The 22,786-nt window shown below is 43.3% G+C and overlaps 2 protein-coding genes across 8 annotated transcripts in view; both read right to left on the bottom strand.

Annotated features, from left to right (window-relative positions):
- SLC6A20 (solute carrier family 6 member 20) overlaps window positions 1-13,357 on the bottom strand; it is a 31,131-nt gene extending 17,774 nt beyond the window's left edge. The window contains exons 1-2 of one of the 6 annotated variants that reach the window (XM_083404960.1): window positions 13,191-13,357; window positions 2,495-2,614 (exon numbers count right to left, since the gene is read on the bottom strand). Coding sequence is in view for 2 of the 6 variants with exons in the window: in XM_083404955.1 (XP_083261081.1) it covers window positions 4,737-4,857 (121 nt within the window). In the remaining 4 variants the exon portion in view is untranslated. Of the gene's footprint in view, window positions 1-2,494; window positions 2,615-4,477; window positions 4,632-4,736; window positions 5,836-7,883; window positions 8,265-13,190 lie in introns of those variants that run through there. The other 5 variants (XM_083404958.1, XM_083404957.1, XM_083404955.1 and 2 more) reach the window with 5 other exon arrangements.
- A 37-nt stretch (window positions 13,358-13,394) lies between these two features.
- On the bottom strand, window positions 13,395-22,678 carry LZTFL1 (leucine zipper transcription factor like 1). Of its 2 annotated transcripts, none has more exons than XM_083405166.1 (10): window positions 22,537-22,678; window positions 20,934-21,058; window positions 20,388-20,582; window positions 19,980-20,040; window positions 18,996-19,064; window positions 18,284-18,349; window positions 18,106-18,183; window positions 16,626-16,799; window positions 15,540-15,643; window positions 13,395-14,456 (listed from the first exon to the last, which is right to left on the bottom strand). In XM_083405166.1, exons 1-10 carry the CDS (start codon window positions 22,537-22,539, stop codon window positions 14,438-14,440), a joined length of 894 nt encoding a protein of 297 aa, XP_083261292.1. In that variant the 5' UTR covers window positions 22,540-22,678; the 3' UTR covers window positions 13,395-14,437. The 2 variants fall into 2 exon arrangements, with proteins under 2 accessions (XP_083261292.1, XP_083261293.1); XM_083405167.1 differs by lacking the exon at window positions 22,537-22,678 and adding an exon at window positions 22,196-22,272.
- Between the last annotated feature and the right edge of the window lie 108 nt (window positions 22,679-22,786).

The raw sequence follows: 22,786 nt of genomic DNA on the forward strand, positions 1-22,786 counted from the left end.
TTTAGCCCAGAGTCATTTAAGGCTTTATAGGTAAAAACTAGCCCTTGGAATTGGGCCCCAGAACTATTTGGTAGCCAGTGCAGTTGGGCCAGAATCGGTGTAATATGTTCAAACCATCTTGCCCTGATGAGCAACCTGGCCGTTGAATTCTGCACCAGCTGAAGTTTCCGAACTGTCTTCAGAGGCAGCCCCACATATCACCTGTTGCAGTAATCTAACCTTGAGGTTACCAGAGCATAGATGACAGAAGTTAGGCTATCCCTGTCCAGATAGGGGTGTAGCTGGGCCACCAGCCGAAGCTGATGAAAGGCACTCCGGGCCACTGAGGCCACCTGAGCCTTGAGTGACAGCAAAGGATCCAGGAAGACCCCCAAGCTGTGAACCTGCTTCTTCAGAGGGAATGTAACCCCATCAAGAGCAGCCCACCTCCCAGCCATCTGGTCTAGGGAACTGCCCACTAACAGTGCCCCAGTCTTATCTGGATTGAGCTTCAGTTTGTTGGCTCTCATCCAGTCCATTACTGAGGCAAGACAATGGTCCAGCTCACCCACTGCCTCACCTGCAGTTGTAAAAGAGAAGTCAAGTTGTGTGTCATCAGCATATTGCTGACAACATACTCCAAAACTCAATAATAATAATAATAATAATAATAATAATAATAATAATTATACCCCGCCCATCTGGCTGAGTTTCACCAGCCACTCTGGGCGGCTCCCAATCGAGTGTTAAAAACAATACAGCATTAAATATTTAAAACTTCCCTAAACAGGGCTGCCTTCAGATTTCTTTTAAAAATAAGACAGCTGCTTATTTCCTTGACATCTGACAGGAGGGTGTTCCACAGGGCGGGCACCACTACCGAGAAGGCCCTCTGCCTGGTTCCCTGTAACCTCACTTCTTGCAATGAGGGATCCGCCAGAAGGCCCTCAGCGCTGGATCTCGGTGTCTGGGCTGAACGATGGAGATGGAGACGCTCCTTCAGGTATACTGGACCTCAGTGGTTTCATGTAGATGTTAAATAGCATAGGGGTTAAAATTGAGACCTGAGGAACTCCGCATTGAAGGCTTCATGAGGCTGAAAAGGACTTCCCAAGCATCACCCTCTGGGAAGGACCGTCCAAGTAGGACAGGAACCACCGCAAAGTGGTGCCACCCACCTGTCACTCGGACAGCTGCTCCAGAAGGATGCCATGCTTGATTGTATCAAAAGTCACTGAGAGGTTGCAGAGAACTAAGGGACACATTTTCCTTGTCCATCTCCTGAAAGAGGCCTTTATACAGGGTGACCAAAGTAGTTTCTGGTCCAAAACGGGGCCTAAACCCTGATAGAAATGCATCTAGAAAATCAGTTTCCTCCAAGAGCAGCTGGATCTACTCCACTATTGCCATTCCCTGACTTTGTAAGGCAACGTACAGAACAAATGGCTGTTATGACACCTCAGTCTGGTGTTGCAGGGCTGCCTTCAATGTAATGATTTGCTATGTTATTTTCACGAACACATACAATTTTTGAAATGCACAGTTTAAATGCAAATCATGTAGGTTTGCATTAAAAATCCAAAGTGAACTGAATTTCCCCCTCGTCCCTTGGACTTGCACACAGCGGGATGGATCGCATCTCCAACAACATGTTTGGTATTTTTTCTTCCTTGCAGAGTACAAGTTGGATGCCTTTGAAGCTTTGCTTCAGCAGGTCAGGGCTGTGATCTGGTGTGCTTTGAGTACTGGACAGGACGGCTGTGTTGGCCCAGCAAAGATATAGCTCACCCCCAGCATCCGTGGAAAACAAAGCCTCCTGGTGGGATGTTATAACTTGATGCAATCCAGATCACAAGAGTGGATGAAGCAATCACTCAAAGCTGACACAAGATGTCACAGTCCACCAACAGACACTTTTTAAGGGCAATCTATACTAGTGGGAGGGATGCGGGTAGCACTGTGGGTTAAACCACAGAGCCTAGGACTTGCCGATCAGAAGGTCAGCAGTTCGAATCCCCGCGACGGGGTGAGCTCCCGTTGCTTGGTCCCTGCTCCTGCTAACCTAGCAGTTTGAAAGCACGTCAAAGTGCAAGTGGATAAATAGGTACCGCTCCGGTGGGAAAGTAAACGGTGTTTCTGTGTGCTGCTCTGGTTCGCCAGAAGCGGCTTAGTCATGCTGGCCACAGGACCCGGAAGCTGTACGCCGGTTCCCTCAGCCAATAATGCGAGATGAGCGCCGCAACCCCAGAGTCGGCCACGACTGGACATAATGGTTAGGGGTCCCTTTACCTTTATACTAGTGGGAATGTTGTCCCTGAATGCAGATGGAAGATGCATTGCTCTCCTTGTCATCACATACCCTCCAACATTTCTCCAATTAAAATAGGGACACCCTATTCATTAATAATAATAATAATAATAATAATAATAATAATAATAATAATTTTACTATTTATACCCTGCCCATCTGGGTGGCTTCCAACATATATACAAACATAATAAAACATTAAAAAACTTCCCTATACAGGGCTGCCTTCAGACGTCTTCTAAAGATTGTGTAGTTACTTTTCTCCTTGGCTCGGGGGTCACATAACTCCATTCCTTCCAACATTTCTCTGCTCAAACTAGGGACATACTAAGGAAAAGTGGGACATTCTGGGATCAAATAAAATATATATTAAAGGTTCCCAGCATACAGCCATATTCACTGAAATTCAACAATGACAAAAGAATAAAAACTCGGGATACAGACAGGAGCAAGTGATTCTCAGGGCGAGATTCATGATCTTGACACAGCCCATTGTTTTTGCTTGGATGAGTGACAGTGGGGGAGTGGACTTTCATGCTGTTTCCCCCTCAACACACTCCAACAGAAGAAACCAACACAGGTGCATGTTGCTCTTATTGGGCAGTTCAGAGCAGCAATGTCAAGTGAAAAGGTTAACTATTCCTCCTGTGGTGTCACAGCTTTGATCAAAATGGAGACCCCAATGGATGTCTTAAAGCAGTGATGGGGAATCTCACATGGGGGGGAGCACAAAGATGGTCCTCCAGGCCAATGTACCCCTCAGGACTCTTCCCCAGGCCATGCCCCCCTCTCGGTTGGTCCTGCTTTGCATCCTCATTAAGTGTTTTTCCCTGGCTGGAATATACCATTGGGCAGAGAGAGGGGCATCTTAGTGTGTGTAGAACTACCCTACCGTACAAAGGCAAAATTCGCATTAATTGTTAGGCCCATTTTTGCCTCTGATGGCCCAGAAGGAAATGCTGCCCTGGAACTGAAAAATAGGTCGTCGTCCCCCCCCACACACTTTGAAGTAAAAAAAGAAAAGAAAAGTCAGCTCTGATCATAGTTCTTTCATACCATCATCATACATGGTTTGGCCCTCAGCAGTTCCCCCCATGTTAGTATGACTGGTTGCTATTCTATCCTATGTAAAAGTCCTGCATTTGGGGACATCCGTCCACAACCTAAGACAGTACAGCTCAGCGATGCCCCTTCTCCTTCATAACCTTCAGGACCCAATTTGGTGGCCTGCAAGGCAAGGAAGCAATGCAGAATGGGATGAACAGAAATGCCTGCAGAGAAGAGGCATGAGGACCACACTTGGTAAGTTTCACGGGCCTTTGTCTAGTCATGTATAGAACGAGCGATTGGCTTCCATCCCTTGTTCGTCATGAATAATGAGATTCTGCTGCAATGTGTCTTCTTGTTCCCTATGTCAGGGAATGCCAACTTTTTGGGGCATATGTGGACCAGATAAACAAATTCCAACCACACTCTAGGTTCTCCCCCTGCCTGCAACTAGTCTTGAAAAACTGTATTTTTGCTTCCCCCCTGCCCCAAGTTGTGTGTGTGAGATGGAGACACAGAGAGAGATCTTCTGGGAGAGGACAGCTGGGTTGGCAATAGAAGTTTATTCCAAGTCAGGGGAGAAGGGGGCTCCTAGGTGCAACCCCTCAAATTGCCTCTGATGAAACTAGGCTATTACAGTGGTACATCGGGTTCTTAACCTGAAGCTGTTCTTAACCTGAGGTACCACTTTAGCTAATGGGGCCTCCCGCTGCTGCCATGCCACCGCTGCGCGATTTCTGTTCTCATCCTGAAGCAAAGTTCTTAACCCGAGGTACTATTTCTGGGTTAGTGGAGTCTGTAACCTGAAGCATCTGTAACCTGAAGTGTCTGCAACCCGAGGTACCACTGTATATTGATGGGTTTCTGTCAATCCTAATTTCTGTGGTGAGTAGTTGATAGGTACAGGACTCCATAGATGCCAAGGAAGGCCTCTCTGGGCGCATGTGCCACGCTAGGAACCCATGCAATGACATGTATCTGTAAGGAAGCGAAGTGGCTCTCCACTGGCACGTAAAAACCACCCATGGCTTTAGGAGCATGCAGTTAGGATGAGAGACTCTGTCAGAACTGACAGCATAACAATAATATACCTCAGGTACCAGGTTAAAGTTTAAAGGAACAAAACCTTGGCTGCCGACTTACAGTTTTAAGTCCTACTCTGGAACTCAACTGAGGAAGGAAAGAGCATGTGGAAAGGAGAGCTGTTGAACATCAGAGGATGCCGAGACCTTTGGCTATTGCTCTTGACCCAACTTAAAACATAACATCTTATTTCTTTCTCAACCTGAGGAATCCTATCCAGCATCCAACACTATTCTGAAAAAGACAAAACGGCTTTGCAAGTCAGGGTGCTTGAATGCTGATTCTATGCTCAGAGTAAACTCCAGGAACTCACGCTTACCTCCTCCGTGCATCTGGCATAAATAGGGAAAGCGCCATACGTTCCCCAGTCCTACTGCGTACGAAATGCAGGCAAAGACAAACTGCAAGGGGTTGTCCCATAACGGCCGGGCTTTCTCCATTTCTGCTCTGTGGTGCTGGGTTGCGTACAGCGGAGCGTGCCTTCGCCTTCCCTCCTTCAGGTGCTCCTCAAGCCCTGCTGGGGACACACGCAAGCGCCTCCAACCAACTCCGAGGAGAACATGCTTGCCAATTGCCAGCCAAGCTTTTTAATTGCTAATCTTATTAACAGGCACTTTGTGAAGTGGGAATGCCAGTTAGGTAAATAGGGAGGCGGAAAGCAAGCTGTAAAAACCAGCAAATAATTGTTTGGTTTTCAACTCAGCATTTCTGGGAAAGATCTGAAATGCGGTTGTTTGGTTTTGCCCCATGCTGGTCTTAATGTCAAAAAACATTTGGGGTTGCACAGGATTACACTGCGACAGGCCCACGGGGCTTTGGGAACTATTTGCACCTGTCAACATCTTGTGTTTAATTATTTGTAGGGGGAAACATACCACACAGTATGGGTTTGGGTTACGGTGCTCGCTGCCTTCAAAACATTCCATTTAATTTGCAAATTACCTCACAGATGCCTGGGGTGGGGCAGGGGGAAGGTTCTCCTCACATATCGAAAACAACCACACGGGGCTTTTGCTCAGAAAAAGGATTATAAAATGGAAAACACAGTAGGCTAGATGGGGTAAATCACAGAAATATTTTTCACACATCACATTGTTCAACTTAGGTTAGAAGGAGGTCAAGCTGTTTCGGAATCAGCTTGGTTCTCCGAGATACTGAGGTAGATGCCTTGTAAATCTCTGTGAAGGGAAAACTACAGTTACTATGATTCTTTGCGGGGGGAACGCTGAAGTTTTTAATGTATGTTGTGGGCACAACCAATGTTTACAGAGGAGTTTAAAGAAAGGATATTTATAAGATAATTTATATCCCATCTATCTGAATAAGGGACGCGGGTGGCGCTGTGGGTTAAACCACAGAGCCTAGGACTTGCCGATCAGAAGGTCAGCGGTTCGAATCTCCGCAATGGGGTGAGCTCCCGTTGCTCGGTCCCTGCTCCTGCCAACCTAGCAGTTCGAAAGCATGTAAAAGTGCAAGTAGATAAATAGGTACCACTCCGGCGGGAAGGTAAACAGTGTTTCCGTGCGCTGCTCTGGTTCGCCAGAAGCGGCTTAGTCATACTGGTCACATGACCCGGAAGCTGTACGCCGGCTCCCTCGGCCAATAAAGCGAGATGAGCGCCGCAACCCCAGAGTCAGCCACGACTGGACCTAATGGTCAGGGGTCCCTTTACCTTTATCACTGTGAATGCTCTGGGACAATGATGTATGCTCCATGATGTACACATCATGAATGTTTTGAGGCAGATTTGTGGCCTATTATCATTAACATTTACATGCTCTCTTGGCTTTGAACCCTGGTCTCCCAGCACCTAGGTCCTAGTACCAGGTCCCAGTCCAGTGTTTCTCAAACTTGGGTCTTCAGTTGTTGTTGGAATACAACTACTGGTCCTGATAGCTAGGGATGATGGGAGTTTTAGCCCATCTGGACACCTAAGTTTGAGAAACACTGTCCTAGTCCAACACTCCAACCACGACACAACACTACACCACATGCAGCAGGCTTGTTGAGAGCAGAATCACATAGCTATAAGCACAAATCATCACAAATGCACATGAATGGTGGGGAGTGGGAAGTCTACTCTAGTCTTGCTGCTTATAGGCAGTCTGTTTATTGAAAATTAATCCTGATTAGTTAGCACAAAGTTTGCAAGGAGCTTAGAAGACATCCCCAGTTCATTGAGCATTCATTCCAATATGCTTGCAGGGAGGTTAGAAGATGTTGCATCCAGCAAATCTTGTCCCACACTCTCAATGCACCCCCCCTCACTTTCTTATCGCAAAAAGTTAATGGGGGGGGGGTGAGCAAAGCGAGAGGAGTTTGTTTGTTGCACAAGGACTCCAAATCAACTTTAACTGTACAAACTGAACTTTAAAGACCTACATTGGCTCCCAGTACATTTCCGAGCACAATTCAAAGTGTTGGTGCTGACCTTTAAAGCCCTAAATGGCCTTGGTCCAGTATACCTGAAGGAGCGTCTCCACCCCCATCGTTCTGCCCGGACACTGAGGTCCAGCTCTGAGGGCCTTCTGGCGGTTCCCTCACTGCGAGAGGCCAAGAACCAGGAAGAGGGCCTTCTCGGTAGTGGCACCCGCCCTGTGGAACGCCCTCCCATCAGATGTCAAAGCGATAAACAACTACCTGACATTCAGAAGACATCTGAAGGCAGCTCTGTTCAGGGAAGTTTTTAATATGTGACATTTTAGTGTATTTTTCATCTTTGTTGGAAGCTGCCCAGAGTGGCTGGGGAAACCCAGCCAGATGGGTGGGGTACAAATAATAAATTATTATTATTATATTATTATTGTCAGTATGAGGTTGAATCCCACTGGAAAATAGTGACAGTCTGTAAATGCTCGTGGTCTGGTAAAGCAAATATCTGATATATTATCCTGAAGCAGAATAAAGAAATCACCCCAAGAGGATCTTGCTTCTCCCATTGCCACAGCCGTGGATTCCAGCAGAAATAAGGCATGGCTCTGTCTTCCAGCTGCCTGGCTTGTAGCCTTGCCAAGTTCCAACTTCTAGTTCACATAACCCAACTCTCGACTCTGACCTCCAAACAGCTGAGAAAGGATGGCCCACCTTTTTGTCCTCTGGCACAGAACCACTGCCTTTGTTAACAACCCATAATTAAGCTATCACCTCACCAGGAAGCTAGCCTGGCTATCCTAGGAATTTGAACCCTTGCTTAGATTTTAACACTTCCTGGATCCAGGAAGGGTCTCGGCGTACAGCCTAACTCCTCCCCCCGCCCAAAAAACCCTCACAAAATTTACTTATTTGGGATTATATTCTGCTTTTTGGCCCTGAGAGGCTCACAAAAGAGTCTCACTCACAGTAGAAATCACGTACAAGTCTGGTATCAGGATCAGAATATAGCCTCTGGAGGTCAAACTGCTGTGTTAGCAGCAAGTGACCTCTTTGGGGCACAAACCTGGGCAGTGTGTGTGAAACCCTGGCCTACCTGGTCACAAGTCTGTATGTCAAAGTCCAAAGACCAGGGGTCAATCCAGACATCCAAAGTCCAGTCCCATAGAGGTCCAGGTGCATCCAAGTCGAGGTCCACCAACATGGGTGTTAGAGCAGACGCAGCACCTCAGCTCTGCTTCCCTTTTACACTTTGCTTGCTGATTGCAGCATCTGGGCTTGATGAGGCCTGTGACCCTCACCTGTCCCAAACTTAATCCAGCAGAGCAATCACACACCTCCTCCCAGATCTAGTAAGCCTCACCTGGTCAGCCAGGGAGCTGGGCTATAGGCTCTTGGGTGCCTCAGTCTCCTGGAATGTCCCTCTCACTGCTCCCTACACTTGTGTTTGTGGAGATGGGGGTCCCTCTGGCTCTGGTGATGGGTCCTGCTGCTCTGGTTCTTGTGTTGTTGTTTAGTCGTTTAGTCGTGTCCGAGTCTTCATGACCCCATGGACCAGAGCACGCCAGGCACTCCTGTCTTCCACTGCCTCCCGCAGTTTGGTCAAACTCATGTTGGTAGCTTCGAGACCACTGTCCAACCATCTCGTCCTCTGTTGTCCCCTTCTTGTGCCCTCCATCTTTCCCAACATCAGGGTATCTTCCAGGGAGTCTTCTCTTCTCATGCGGTGGCCAAAGTATTGGAGCCTCAGTTTCAGGATTTGTCCTTCCAGTGAGCACTGATTCTTGTGTACTGACCCCTATTCCCTCGCCATCCTCCACCACCCAGTGAATACTTCCTTCCCTGTCCCCTGCTTGCCCTGGTGTGTCCCAGTCCCAGCTACACCCCTCACCGGGATCTTCTTCCTCTTCCCTGTCATCCTGCCAGTTCATGACATCATGGGAATCCTGGGCTGCCCAGACAAGACCCCTTCTTTCAGCCTCGCTGTTGTGGTCTGAAGGAAAGCAGAGCAGTATGTTTGGCGCCAGCTTGGCTGCAGGAGTTGCTGGAAGGAGACACAGAAAGTGCCATGCACCCGTCTTAAGGACTCCACTCCAGAGTTGTGTAGGGTTCGTTCCTTAGCCTTTTCTTCTCCCAGAGATATCCCACAAGGCAGTGGAGGTTTAGGATCAAAGTTTTCCTTCCCCTAGATGGTCTACCTTGCCAGGTGGATGAGCCCCATCTGTCCCTCACTTCCTTCCACAGTACGTACAGAAACTGCCTTCTTGACCACTGGACCCACTACTAGTCTCATCTGCTCAATCTGCTGGAGCCTGTCCCTAACTCACCAGCGAGTCCCTAACTCACCAAGGGCTTGAGACCCATGGGCTACCTTCACCTGGTTTAGCCAGTCAGTCAAGGCCATTTTCTGTGTGTGGCACTGTCATGCTGTCAGCTTCTAGAAGCCCAGGAGAGAACCGAGTTCAGGATGGGGACCAAAGATGGACAAACTACTCCAGAAGAACATGTCCCCCACCAGAGGTACTACCCCTCCCCTAACACTCCAAATAAGAGTGGGGTTTGAGTGTTTAGAAACTAGCCTACTATATGAAGGCAACATTCACATTTTTCGCTCCGCCCCCCGCCCCTGCCCCTAGGGGGAAAGTCCCCTGACTCTGGCAGTGGAAGAGGGGATTCTATAACTCATATGAGGTTAATTGATAGGCCTGTGTGCTATTAATGCAGAAAACTCTGTGAACCCAATGGGAATGTATTCATTTTAACAAAATTTATATACCTCCCAATTGTTTACAAGAAACCTGTGAATTGCAGTGTAGGAAGAGCCCTATGATTCCATGATGCGAATGGGAGAAAGCCAGTGATGCCACAGGAGTGGGAGATGCATATATGTAGGACATTTCCTGTAAGTCTAACTGGGACGCATACACTCCAGAGGAGGAGTAGGAAGCCTTGCTGTTGACTCCTCTTGGTATCTAACTGATCAGTGATTGACCTACCTTGTAAAAATACGTAATGGCAATTCTGTCAAACATCAGCTTCTTATGACAAGTTAATAAATGATGGGCAATCTGAAAGATAAGTAGAGTGCAAACCTGCTTGCTCACAGCCAGATTTCTGCTTGAATGGAACATCAGATAAAGCACCGGATAATAATTTGAATGAAACATTTTCCTTGACTGCGAATATCACCATGTAATATAGATTAACAGCACTATTTTGGGCATGTCCAGGGAAGGCTGTAGAGGATTGCAGTCTTAATTATATGATGAGTTTGGGAGGAGTATCATGGAAAGAATGAGTGAGCTGAAGAGATCTGATAGGATAAAATAAACAAGATATGGTGCATACAAATTATTTAAGGACAAGGGCTCCAGAGTGGCCACTTTATTAAACACCTATGTGTTCATACATGTAAAATAGCTTGGGTCACCTTCCTAATAACCAATTTAAAGGTAAAGGCAAAGGTACCCCTGCCCGTACGGGCCAGTCTTGACAGACTCTAGGGTTGTGTGCTCATCTCATTCTAGAGGCCGGGAGCCAGCGCTGTCCGCAGACACTTCCGGGTCACGTGGCCAGCGTGACGAAGCTGCTCCGGCGAACCGGCACCAGAGCAGCACACGGAAACGCCGTTTACCTTCCCGCTATAAAGCGGTCCCTATTTATCTACTTGCACTTAAGGGTGCTTTCGTACTGCTAGGTGGGCAGGAGCTGGGACCGAATGACGGGAGCTCACCCCGCCACGGGGATTCGAACCGCCGACCATGCGATCGGCAAGTCCTAGGCGCTGAGGTTTTACCCACAGCGCCACCCGCGTCCCAATAACCAATTTATGGCATGATAAATGTGCACTAAGCACAGTAATGAAGATCATAGGAAAAGACTGACTGAAATCATTCAGTCTTTGGCCCACTTTCACAGTATTTTATATTTTAATTTAGACTGTGGCGTTAAATTAACAAAAATTCTCAGTGTTTTTATGTAAGAGTCTAAAAGGTAGCACCAAGTATCATTGCTGCAACATCAGATTAGGGGTACTTCCAGATGGATGTTTAGTACTGTTTATGCATGCAGGGATAACGTCCCTCTATTTCCTGCTGCTCACCGTATTTAATCTAGGGAATGTCAAGTAGGTTATACAGTAAATTCGGATCCATTTACAAATGAAGCCCACATATAGAAGTACCCTTAGACTAAGGCTGCAATCCTAACCCCACTGACCTGCGAGTAGGACTTTCCTCTTGAGTAGATATGGTTAGGGATTGTATTGTTAGTTATGTAAAGTGCATTAGTCCCAAACCAGAGGTCCTCATGACTTAAACCGGGAACACAGAAAGTAGCCTGCCTTAAAACAAGCAACAAAGTATAGTTGCTTGTTCTGTTATGCTTATTTGCTGTTAGTAGTTCTTTTGAAGGTAAGATGAGACAAGATATTGGGAAATCTGAGCAGCCACATAGTGTGTTTGTGATTTGGATTGAGGCTGCTGTGTTAGGGCTATTTCCTCCAGTCTAAATTATACCCCACATCCAACAATCTACCATTTGCCCCCAAATGTCATGAGAGCTTTTTCAGTAAGGACTGTATGACCCTTGTTTTTTTCTTTATGACACATCAAAGAAAATGGGTATGTTTTAAAGTACACTGGTTTACACTAATTTTTAGACAAATGCCGTCAAAACATATGAAACATACTGAACAGTTAAAGTATTACCATTTTGAACCACTTCCAAGTCAATTAGTGACCAGCTACTGAATTCAGCCGCTCCCCTGCTATGCAAGCTGTTTATTCTGTCATGGCAATGTGAAACAGCTTAAATTTTGACTGACAGAAAACATGCTTCATTCCATAAGCACAAAAGCACATTGAAAAAAAGGTTATTTTTTGCAACCTCCTATTACTGTAAATGCATCCGATTCAAATTTTGAGGTACAGCCAGGGAACAAAATCTATTTTATTAAAAATGAGAGTGGGGTTAATGCTATTATATGCTGGCCTATGAGGGAAGGAATCATTCAATTTTATGTTTTTGAGGATTTTTTTGGTATTTAAATCCGAAAGTATTTAGGAGCTTCTTTGCAGTCTTGAAGCAGCAGGTATGAAAGACACAAATACACACTATGGTAAAGTATTGGTAAAGTATATGTTAAAATACACACTATGTAAGTTATAGGCTCTGCCACTAGAACCTGTCACATTCTTAGAAAAGCCTTTAAAGGTTTCATGGGGCTAGAGCCAAAGGGTTGATTTCTCTGACAGAAAGGAATCTTCAGACCCAGCACATACAGAATAGGTCTATCGTCTGTTATCCCTGATAGGTAAATGACTTGTGAATGTCAGCAGTTGAAGGGTAGTGTGTGTGTGTGTGTGTGTGTGTGTGTGTGTGTGTTTTGCTTGTGGGCTTTCTGGAGGCAATGTTTCTCAACCTTGGGTCCCCAGATGTTGTTGGACTACAACCCCCATCATCCCTGAGCTCTGGCCTTGCTAGCTAGGGATGATGGGAGTTGTAGTTCAACATCTGGGGACTCAAGGTTGAGAAAGGCTGATCCTAGAACCAAGAGGTTAAACTAGATGGACACTTTGTTAGATACAGAGTTTCTCCCTCCTCCCAAATACTTTGCTTTCATCCTTGCCTCTTACATTATATCCTTCATCTATTTCTCCCTCTGGTTGTTACTTGCTAAACAAAATTCTTAGGAAACACTCTAGAAAGTTCTTTTCAGCCCCTCCTATCAATTAAATAGAATGTTTATTTGTTAACTTAATGTAAAGAGAGGGGATGCAAATAATCAAGATTTAAAACTACATTTCATAATAGAAAAAAACAACCACTGCAATTTAAGATTATTGTGCTAGTCCAGTAATACTGGATATTGTGTCTGTAGCTCTTTAGCACAGGCTGTACTTTGGTGAAAGAAAACTTGGTATTTAAAAAAAATGCACTTAGTTTTGCTGTAATTATTCAGCAGTCATTGATACTCTATAATGAAATGTTTATTTATATTATAGTGCACTGAAGCAAATAAAAGAACCAAGATTTACCATGCCCATAAAGAATAATCCACATAATGATGCTGCAAAGCCTGTTACTATGAAACAGAGTTTGGTCAGAGAGTTCCTCTGTCAAATTATTAGTTCACATTCCTTCTCTTGCATTCTATTTTGTTTTCCTACCCAAAGATGAAGCAAAAAGGGGATGGGGTAAATAATAATGTCACCTACTGTATAAAGGCAAGCCGCATCCATTGAGCCATCCATTTTTGCCTTTGAGCCACCATGTGGCCTCCGGAAGGTTGTGTATGCAGGAATGCAGCTCTCAGGCTGAAAAAGTTGCTCTACTTCTGCTATACAGCCTTGACCAAAATATTCTGAATTTCATAAAAGGTGAACTATGCAAATATGCATACCTGTGTTTGATTTATATGAGCAGAATTTCCATGTAAGTCACTACAGTATGGGATCTCACTCAAGATATCCACTGGTTGTTTGCTTTTTAGAAGAGAGAATAAGGTCAAGAGATGTAAATTGCTGTGAGATTACATACAAAAATGCCTAACTTGTCCTTCTGTATTTGCTGAAAAACAACCAAACAGGATTTGGGAGGCAAGAAGTTTCATTAGCCTTAATTAGGAATTTAATTAAATTAGGAATTTAATAACATATATAACGAAGACAAAATATATAGCAATATATGGTTGGCAAATACACAGAACCCAAAAGGTTGGAATACTTGCATGATGAAGACTGGTTGATCTGTCACTCCCAAAAGTAACAACAGTTTCATCTAGTCTGTTGCCAACTTAGCAGATTTGGGAAAAAACTCTACTTTCTGTTCTACTATTGAACATTTACCTCTAGAATGTGATATGTATTTCCTGGGACAGATTCCAGAAAGGCTGTTTGCTGCATATAACCTATTGATTTCAGTGTGGAGTGTCCAGAGTTTCTGTGCAAGCCATCAGAGAAATGAACGGAAGGTGTATTGGAGATGGGATTCCTTACATCTGTGATATAATAACGAAATTTAAGACAGTGTAATTTCAATTAGATGTGTAAGACAAAAAAAATATTTTTACTAGTTAACATTTGAGCACTAGCTTTTCCACTTCCTACACATAACAAACAGATTGTTTTTCTCCCTTTAGTGCAGAAGCTCTTTTGAAACTACTGAGCTAATAATTTTTAAAATAAATAGCAGGTATGAATTAACAAGTTACTTAGAGAATCACCTGCTTCTGGTACAATTGTAAAAGAAAGGCCATGTTTGAGAAGCATGTAAATCACAGGAATTTAACTCATTGGGTCTTCACCTTATAGGTCCTTATGAAAAGAACTGGAATTTGAACTTTTGGTTTTGTTTAAAATAAATCTTTCTACTTCACAAGAATTAATACCTCCATGTTTGTAGTTTTCCAGGCAATCCACAAGATAGCTATTCCAAAGACATGAAGTACAGAAATAAAAACTAGGCCTTTTCTTTGCTCTCAATTCTATTACGGCTTCCTATCAATAAACATTTTTTTCAGAAAAAGAAAACAATAAACTCCTTAGAAAGCATAAATCCCAACATATTGGGGAAAATAGATTTCATATTTGTAAAATCCTATGCATTTTCTTTTTGTGGCAGTTTAACACAGCAAATGCTCTTCAGACCTTAATCATCTGGTTCGTATCTAAAAGAAAAAGAAATAAGAAAACAGATTAAAATATTTTTTTAAAAATAAACAGGCAAGATAGGAAGGTAATGATTAAATAATCACGTAAGACGTTGCCAATAATCTAATATATTTTGAATTACAAAATAATCTGATAATTTACCATCTTAATACATAACCCTAGAATTTATAAACCTTATCCAAGCAGCTCAAAACCCTATGAATTTGAAAGCTCCATTTGAGCCATTCCATTCCAGTTCTGCAGTGCAATTTCAGTGAAACAGTACTGAAACAGATGGACACTCTAAATATCTAAGTGACGAGATATACACTAGGGTTACTTAGCTCTCTCTATATCCACATTTGGAGGAAGATGAAAAGTGTATTGCAGCAGTGGATAGTGGGGTGGGGAGGCAGAACCCATCTGACCTTTGGTTGCCTCACTGCTGCTACATACCAGGTAAATGAAAGGGAACATGACAGTGAGATAGGAACACACTGGCACCATGCTGCCCTCACATAACCCTGTTTCAGTACGCAGCAGCAATACAGGTGACCAGACGTCAGGCGAGTGTCCACCTCCACTGTCTACTGGTGTATTCTTACCAAATTTTTGAAGTGTAATCTGCCACCATTGTATCTTGTCAACAGAAGGAGCTACTCGTCTCCTTTCTGCAGCACTTCAGTAAGGACCATCTCTTGTGGTATGCATGTTTATGGGTTCTCACTGCCTAAGTTGTAGAAAGAACATCAGGATCTCAGGCTGTGATCCAAAGAACTTTGCAGCTAGATCTGAATGTCCAAGGCAGCTTTACCCTTGTTTCAGACACAGCAGTAATTTGCGTTGACTGGCAAACAGGTTTTGAAAATGTTGGGGTTTCTGATGTCATTTGTACTATGGCATGAAGGTCAGCATTTTAAAGAAAAAGGAATACATTTTTACTGAGCTAGTCCCAAGTGTTCAAGTGCATCAGAAGCAAGCTCACTGGGGCCCAACCTGTTTTCAGATAATGGAAGTATGTAGCTCTTAAAAGTTTTGCAAAAGCAAACATTACCATACAAACCACACGCTGAGAGGAGAAATGAAAGAACACTGCTTACTTTGAAAGCTTCTTTCGTAATTCCTTTATCTGTTCATTCTTCTTGGAGAGAATCTCTTTCATATTGCGGTAGGCAGTTGTTTGTTGGAACTTCTTTTCCAATTCCTGTTAATTTGAAATGACCAATATATTTACTTTGTTATTTTTAAAAGTGAAATAGACACTGTTTATGTATTTAACAACTCTCACTTAAAAACCCCTTAAAGCATTTGTTTGGCTGGCTGAGTGGTATGTCACATGGGTAGTGACATTTTAGTAGGTGACCTCTATTGCCTCTACTTCTTGTTGCTCCTTACATGAGCAACCTACAAAAACAAAAATAAATGTTTGGGATTGCTCAATGCTCTGAGTGGAGCATGTACACGTGTGCCAAACATCTGTAAACTAATATAATTCTTCTTTCCCAGACTTCTCCAATTGATATTCAGCTTCAGCATAAAGCATCCTGGATCTGATTATGTTGCTGAGGGGTGGGGAAAGGAATCCAATCAACCCTGAGCCTCCTTTCGCTGTATTTTCAAACCGCTCCAACAGTCTTCCTGCTGCATGGAGCTCTCAGAGAGATTGAAAAACAAAACAGCCAGTGTTTCCTTTGCAGCAGGAAGGCACCCTGCCGCCTCTTGCTCTCAGATGTTGTACAAGCACACTGTACACTCAGAGCACTAAGTAGTCCTAGTTTGTTTTTATTTAAAGATCTACAGATCTTTTACAATTCTGTAAATCAGAATTGCACAAAAATATGTATTTTTAAAAAGAGCAAGCAAACTGCAGTTTAACCTTGCAGGAAAACTGGGGGAAGAGGGTTGAAAAACTCACATTTGAGGTATTTTCTGTCAAGCTGTGCCCACAGGTGTTGATGGCAAGCAGCAGAACACCAATTAATATGGTGCTGGGGAAAAACATGTGTGGACCCTCATGTGTCAACTGCATGCACAGAAACACTGGATCTGAGTTACTGCCCCTGTGTATATGTGCCATAACAATATTCTGCTTCAGAAAAAGCTTGTGCACTTTTATCAATGCCTTATGTTACAGGTGTTAAGGAAGGTGGTAATGACTATAACTATTCAACAGAATAAAAACTAACCTTTTCAGCCATAGCCAACTGGTCCTGAACCTTAAGAAGGTCATGCTTTGTTGTTACCAAATTCTCCTCCAATGATTTTTGGCTTGCAGTACTGTCTTGCAAAGTCTTTTCAAGTTTGCACTTCAGATCAGCCATAGTATTTTCTAACTCACTAATATCCTGAGTTGGGTTAAACTGAAAAAAGAAAATATATATTCATGATTTAATTAAATAAATGCATGACCATTGGTTACAAGAGTAAACAATTGTTCTCTCTAAAAATCTAAAGTTTCAAATGATAAAAATATATACAATGAGCTTATTTCTCTATTTCAATTATTAAGCAAAAAGGTTCCCAAAGCATCTTACAAATGTATGAAAGTAACTGCCCTTGAACGCAAAAGAAAAAGGGAACAGAAGGGAGGAGAAGAAAAAAAAGAAAATTCATGGCACTATTTCTTAATTATAGAGTTCTTCTAATGATCAGCTGGAGGCATTCTAGTTCAGACATCAGCTCAGCCTCGTTTTTTCCAGAACAGGAGGTGGATGATAAAAGCAGTAACTTTATGCCATTACTTAAAAATCAAAGATAGAACTCTGAAATGGAGCTGACATAGTAGGCATAGTACAATCTTAATTCTGGAAAGCAATGCAGAAAATAATGGTATACTTAACATGTACAATGTTGCCTAAAAACAAGTCCCTTCTTGCCAGGGTGACTTAAAAGAGTGCCTGGACACTATGAGTACTCTGTTTATTTTAATAACATAGCTCAGGGTGGCCCAACTTTTCATACCAAGTGGGCCACAAGAGTACTTTGACATAGAACCCGTAAGTCACACGCTGCCCTGTTGCGTGGGGTAGAGGGGGTGAGACCAAAATTTGACACCCCCACCCAACTCTTGTGTTGCCTTCCCATAGCCAGGTAAACGAGACACTGGATTTTGGCAAGGAGGCAGCAATGTTCTTCCAAGTAAGCATGCATATAATTTTTCTGAACTTATTGAAAACTTACATAAAGCCTGTCTGAAATCAATGGGTACTTTTGAGTAAACATAGAAAGGATTTTCAGAATTAGAGAATTGATTAAAACACTTTTAAATTGACAATAGCAGATGCACCATAGTTTAGTATAAGTGTAAACCCTTTAGCAAAGTGCTGAAATGCTTAGAAATGAGAAATCAAATACATACCACAAACCGTATTAGAAAGCAAAACAAAACAAGAAATGTGAATTATAACAATGAAAAAGGTGTATGAAAGAAAATTTAAAGCCTGCCTCAAATTTAGGATTTTACCTTACTCAAAGAGAAATTCTTATTTTGCAATGCCAAACTTGTTTTATTGGTATAATTCTTCAAATTTGGTTTTAAAACAGCATTACATATGATCGCATCTGGATAAATAAGATTAACAAGAATATCTCTGAAAATTTACTAAAATAATCTACATGGAGTAATTTTATCAAAACAGCAATATTCAATAGAAATGATGTGAAAACCTTTTGATCTCCCTGGGCAATTTGTAGCTCACGTAGAGCCTTTTCTAACTTTGATTTTTCATCCAGTGCACTTGTAGCCTGGAAAAGATTGAAAACAACATTCAGAACATATTTTTAGAAAAGTAATCGAATTACTACTCTTTTGATACACATATACCAACATCTCAAGCAAACTTACATGCCCTTCTATGGTCTTTAATCTAGTCTTCAATTTTTCATTTTCCTCTTGGAGTCTTGCTATTTCCTGTGAACAATTAAAAAATTAGCTTGCTCTTGACCAAACCCTAAATACATCATGCCTAGCACACAGAAATGTTTTTCAGACTAGAAAAAAAATGTATGCCTATGTGAGACCAAGAAAGTTACTAGGTTTTGCTATACTGTACTTTGTTCCTGCTTTATTTGAAAAATAGAAGCTGTACAGAAAATTAAACTAGCATGAAAAGTGGGATCCACAACTAATTAACATTCCTGTTTCCCCAGGCAGCTGTTGAGGCACCACAGAATGAGGAACGATGAAAGTAACTGAATCTAAAGGAATCATTAAAGGCTGGTGGTGGCAGGGAAATGTTCTCACTTTAATTTGGGGTAGAAATGCATTAATCTTGATTGCTCTGTGCACACCCTCTAGTTCTCAGCTTCCATTTCTGAAGACATAGCTTCAAGCTCTTTTCTGACAGAAGCTTCGCCTTTAAAGATATTTTCCTGTCCCCTCCCTCACGTTTCTTTTGATTACACACACCATTTCACTCCACTGACACATACACCTTATGAAGCTAAGAAGAGGCTATGGGGACTTCAGTAACTTCTAAACAGTTTGAAATAATATAAAGCAGGTTCAGTTGAACCAACAATGAACCACCATAAATATCACAAAAACCAAGTTTTACCTTGTTCAATAATTCTGATGCTCCTTCATGCAATGGAGTAAGTTTAGGCTTCACCAACTCTGGATTAGGCTACAGTAGGCACAAAAATGTTACAGAGTACTCAATTAAACATTTTCTTTCTAACAAGCATTATAATAGCAATTACTGCTCCAGCCTTTCCATACTTTGGCCAGAAGACTAATCATTTTGTAGCAAATATGGCGCCCTCCAGATGTTTTGAACTACAACTCCCATCAGCCCCACCCAGTGCAGCCAATGTTTAGGGATGATGGGCATTGTAGTCCATAACATCTTTGTATACGGCTCATCTGACTGGGTTGCCCCTGTCACTCTGGGCGACTCCCAACAAAAATAGTAAAAACACAATACAGCACCAAACACTAAAACCTTCCCTGAACAGGGCTGCCTTCAGATGTCTTTTACAAATCACATAGTTGCCTTCAAATGTCTTTTTAAAATTGTGGTTGTCACTGAGCCCTTAATCATATTCTCTGTGCATGCTAGAGTAATCAGAGAAGAGGGGTGTAGCGATCAAAAAGGGGATTCCTACACTCCTAAAAAGTCTGCTACCTTGGGCTGACATTGCCTCAGCTGGTCTTCCAGTCATGAAAAGAACCCCTTCCTCTCCATCCCATCCACAACTGGGCTGTCACTGCTTTCTCCCTAGCTTGCTGGGTAACTGGGTCAGCCTGTCCACTCTCTGCACCCTGAAGAGCTGACTGACAGTGACCTCCACAGGACATCAAGCTTTGGAGCAGGCAAAAGCAGTACTAAACTCTCTCAGAGCTGATGCTTGCTCCAAGAACAGCACGGCATGAGAAAATCTTCCTTCCCTTACTCAGGGCAAAGGTCTCACATGTTGTGTTCAGCAGGGGTGCTCACTAGTTGCAAGAACTTTCTTTACTGTTACCTTTCCCCTTAAACAAGAACCACACACAAAACCCTCACAGCCTCATCTGGTGAGTTTTAGAAATAGACACATACCTTCTTATTTGAAGATGTAAATTCTGACTTTTCAAACTCTGCAACTTGCTCTAGTAAGTCTCTTGAAAAAGAATAGAAAATATTTTAGTCAAGCAATTCTACTGAACACCAAGTTATATTCTCTAATTCATAAAGCAATGAAAAGTTAGAAAATGAAAGAATTAGCCCTGAAGTCTTACATGTAAAAACTATGCCAAGACAGAACCTTTTTTAATGAAGACAAAACAATCACTTCTTAGATTAAAAAACCCCAATCATTTTGAGACTAAGGCTGCAAACTTACCAGGCAGTAACCTCCGATGAATTCACTGATACTTCTGCATGAACAGTATTATGCTATAAACTGCCATTTATGAAACTACTGTGGTGGGAAAGACCTTATTAGTAATTCTCTTTATAGTATTTTACCTATTTTCCAGCTCAGAAATGTCAGTCTGCAGTTTAAGATACCACTTCTCTGCTTGGAAAAAAATCTGGCGAAGAAGTAATACATTGGTATAGGCTGTGTTAATAAGTTCTGACTCCACCTCACTGTGTACCACAGTCTGCAAGCCATCCAGTATATCTGTCACTTCATCAATAGTATATGTGTCTTCCACCAGCCTAAACAGAAAAGCCCACAAAACAGAATTAAAAAACAACAACCGTGCTAACAACCCAAAGCTTCAGCAGTATTACAAGACCTTGAAATATTATATGACTATTTATTTTTCTAGTAAGATGACTGGCAAACTGGTCAAATGCTATAGCTCATCACTAGACTGAGCACTTCCAAATTATGCCCATCGTCCCAAAAGTGGGACGATCCTGCTTTCTACATAAGTATCAGCAAGCAAACATGGCTGCCTGACATCTGGAATATGTTACTTCCCATAGTTTTTTTAAGGAATGACACCTAATATTGGTTTTATTTGTGTTTACATTTGTATTACAGGTATTCCATCCTCATGGTACCTGCTTTCCTTCAGGTCCTGAAAACAAGAGTCTACTGTCTTAAGACGCTGGCCACGCTTGGAGCGTGCAAATCGCATGTAGTTGATAACTTCATTCTGGTGTTGCTCATTCAGACCCAGCTCTGCCTGCAACGAGAATAAAAAGAGCAATGAAGCTCATATCAATAAAGTATCGTATTTGGATTTCCTGCTAATGAATTGATTAAAACTCAGAGCAAGAGCTATTGTACAGGTGACAGGTCCCATATATTGTTGAGAAAGAAACAAGAATAGTAATAGAATAATGGGGTTGGATGGGATCCTGAGGGTCATCTAGTCCAATCCCCTACAACACAGGAATCCTGCCCACAGTCATTCCATAGTGGTGGTGGGTATGAACCACCAATCCTCCGGTTAAGAGCTAGACACACTGACCCATTGCACTACAGAGGTTCAACCAAACCAACCAACCAACCAAGGAAACACCCAAAACACATAGCAATAAGTCATTTGGTCTTGGTCCCCAATTCTCACCCTCATGACCCTACAATCTCTTATGTGCATTTATTTGAAAGCAAGCCGTCATGGGTGGTAGATGGTTGATGGAGGACCCTGGGTTGGAGGCAAGGAAATGTTGGGTTTTCCATGGTGAGAGGACTCCGTGTATTATTTATTCTATTTGTATTTTTTTGTAGCTGTTTCTGTTTTTTATTTACATTAGTTTTCTATATCGCAGTGTACTATGAAAAGCTTTTAATAAAAAAAAATACATGCTAAAGCAAGCTCAACTCAGTGGGCCTCTCTCCCACTTAAAAGCTGTGCAGAAATACCGGTACATTTATCTGTCCTGCAAGGTGGTGGTTGTTGTTATTTTATTGATACCCTGCCCATCTGACTAGGTTGCCAGAGCCACTCTGAGCGGCTCCCAATGTTTGTTTGTTTGTTTATTTAATTTATATACCGCCCTCTACCCAGAGGTCTCAGGGCGGTTCACAGAAAAGATCACAATATATAAAATCAAAATAAGAATAATAACCCAATAATACCCCCCAAAAAAGATATGTAAAATGATGCATATAAATGCAGGATGCATATGATGTATATAAAAACATCAGAAAACCTTGCACATTAAAAGGCTTCCCTATACAGTAGGCAAAAGGAGCTCTATTTGTGGCAACGAACTATTGGGAGAAGGCGGGCGCGGGGTTGTGTATGTGGATAGGGCAAAACAAACGAGCATAAAAATACAGGTCCCAAATTGTGTTTTAAGCCCCTCCGTCCTACACGAAAGGGGGCGGGGTGAGGAGGCGGCGTCTGAAGGATCAAGGCCGGCGTGCTTTTGGGGACCGCGAATCACGGAGGGAGGCTCAGGCTCCCTCAGTCAGGATGGACCCCCAATTTCTATACCCGGGTGGGTGGGTGCGTTGGGGGGTGAGGAGCGAGGAAAAGCCCAGGCTGCTTAGGCCTCTCTCAGGCGAAGGTGGCGCCACACTTTGGGCGGGGGGGGGCAGGAGACGCCACGGCCTCGTTTCTCCCTTCTCGGGAAGCTTGAGGGTAGCTAGGCGTTGCGTGAGGGGGCAGAAGAAGAAGCGGGGCGAGGCTGAGGTAGCGCGCCGGTTGCTCACCATGACGAACCGGCGGCGGCCCTGAGGCAAAGCGGCGACGGTTTACAGCGCGGCGGTTGCCATAGCGACGGAGCCAGGAGGCTCGCGACCCCCTCCTTCGGAATGCCGTTGGCGGAAGAGGAGGGGGGAGGAAACCGTCGCGAGGCCGGAAGTTGAGGCGCGCGGAACGGCCGTTAGGATTTGAACGTCCGGCGGGGGCGGAGCAGTTGGAAGGCAGCGCGGGACGTTCGAAAGACGGCTCTAACGTCGG

The sequence above is a fragment of the Podarcis tiliguerta genome (genome assembly GCF_965153285.1).
Source record: "Podarcis tiliguerta genome assembly, chromosome: 12".
NCBI classification, from domain to species: Eukaryota; Metazoa; Chordata; class Lepidosauria; order Squamata; family Lacertidae; genus Podarcis; species Podarcis tiliguerta.

Coding starts and splice junctions, on each gene's coding strand:
- LZTFL1 (XM_083405166.1), bottom strand. Junction 19,065..19,979: donor TTACATCTTCAAATAAGAAG/GTATGTGTCTAT, acceptor TGCCTACTGTAG/CCTAATCCAGAGTTGGTGAA. Junction 18,350..18,995: donor CATCAGAATTATTGAACAAG/GTAAAACTTGGT, acceptor AATTGTTCACAG/GAAATAGCAAGACTCCAAGA.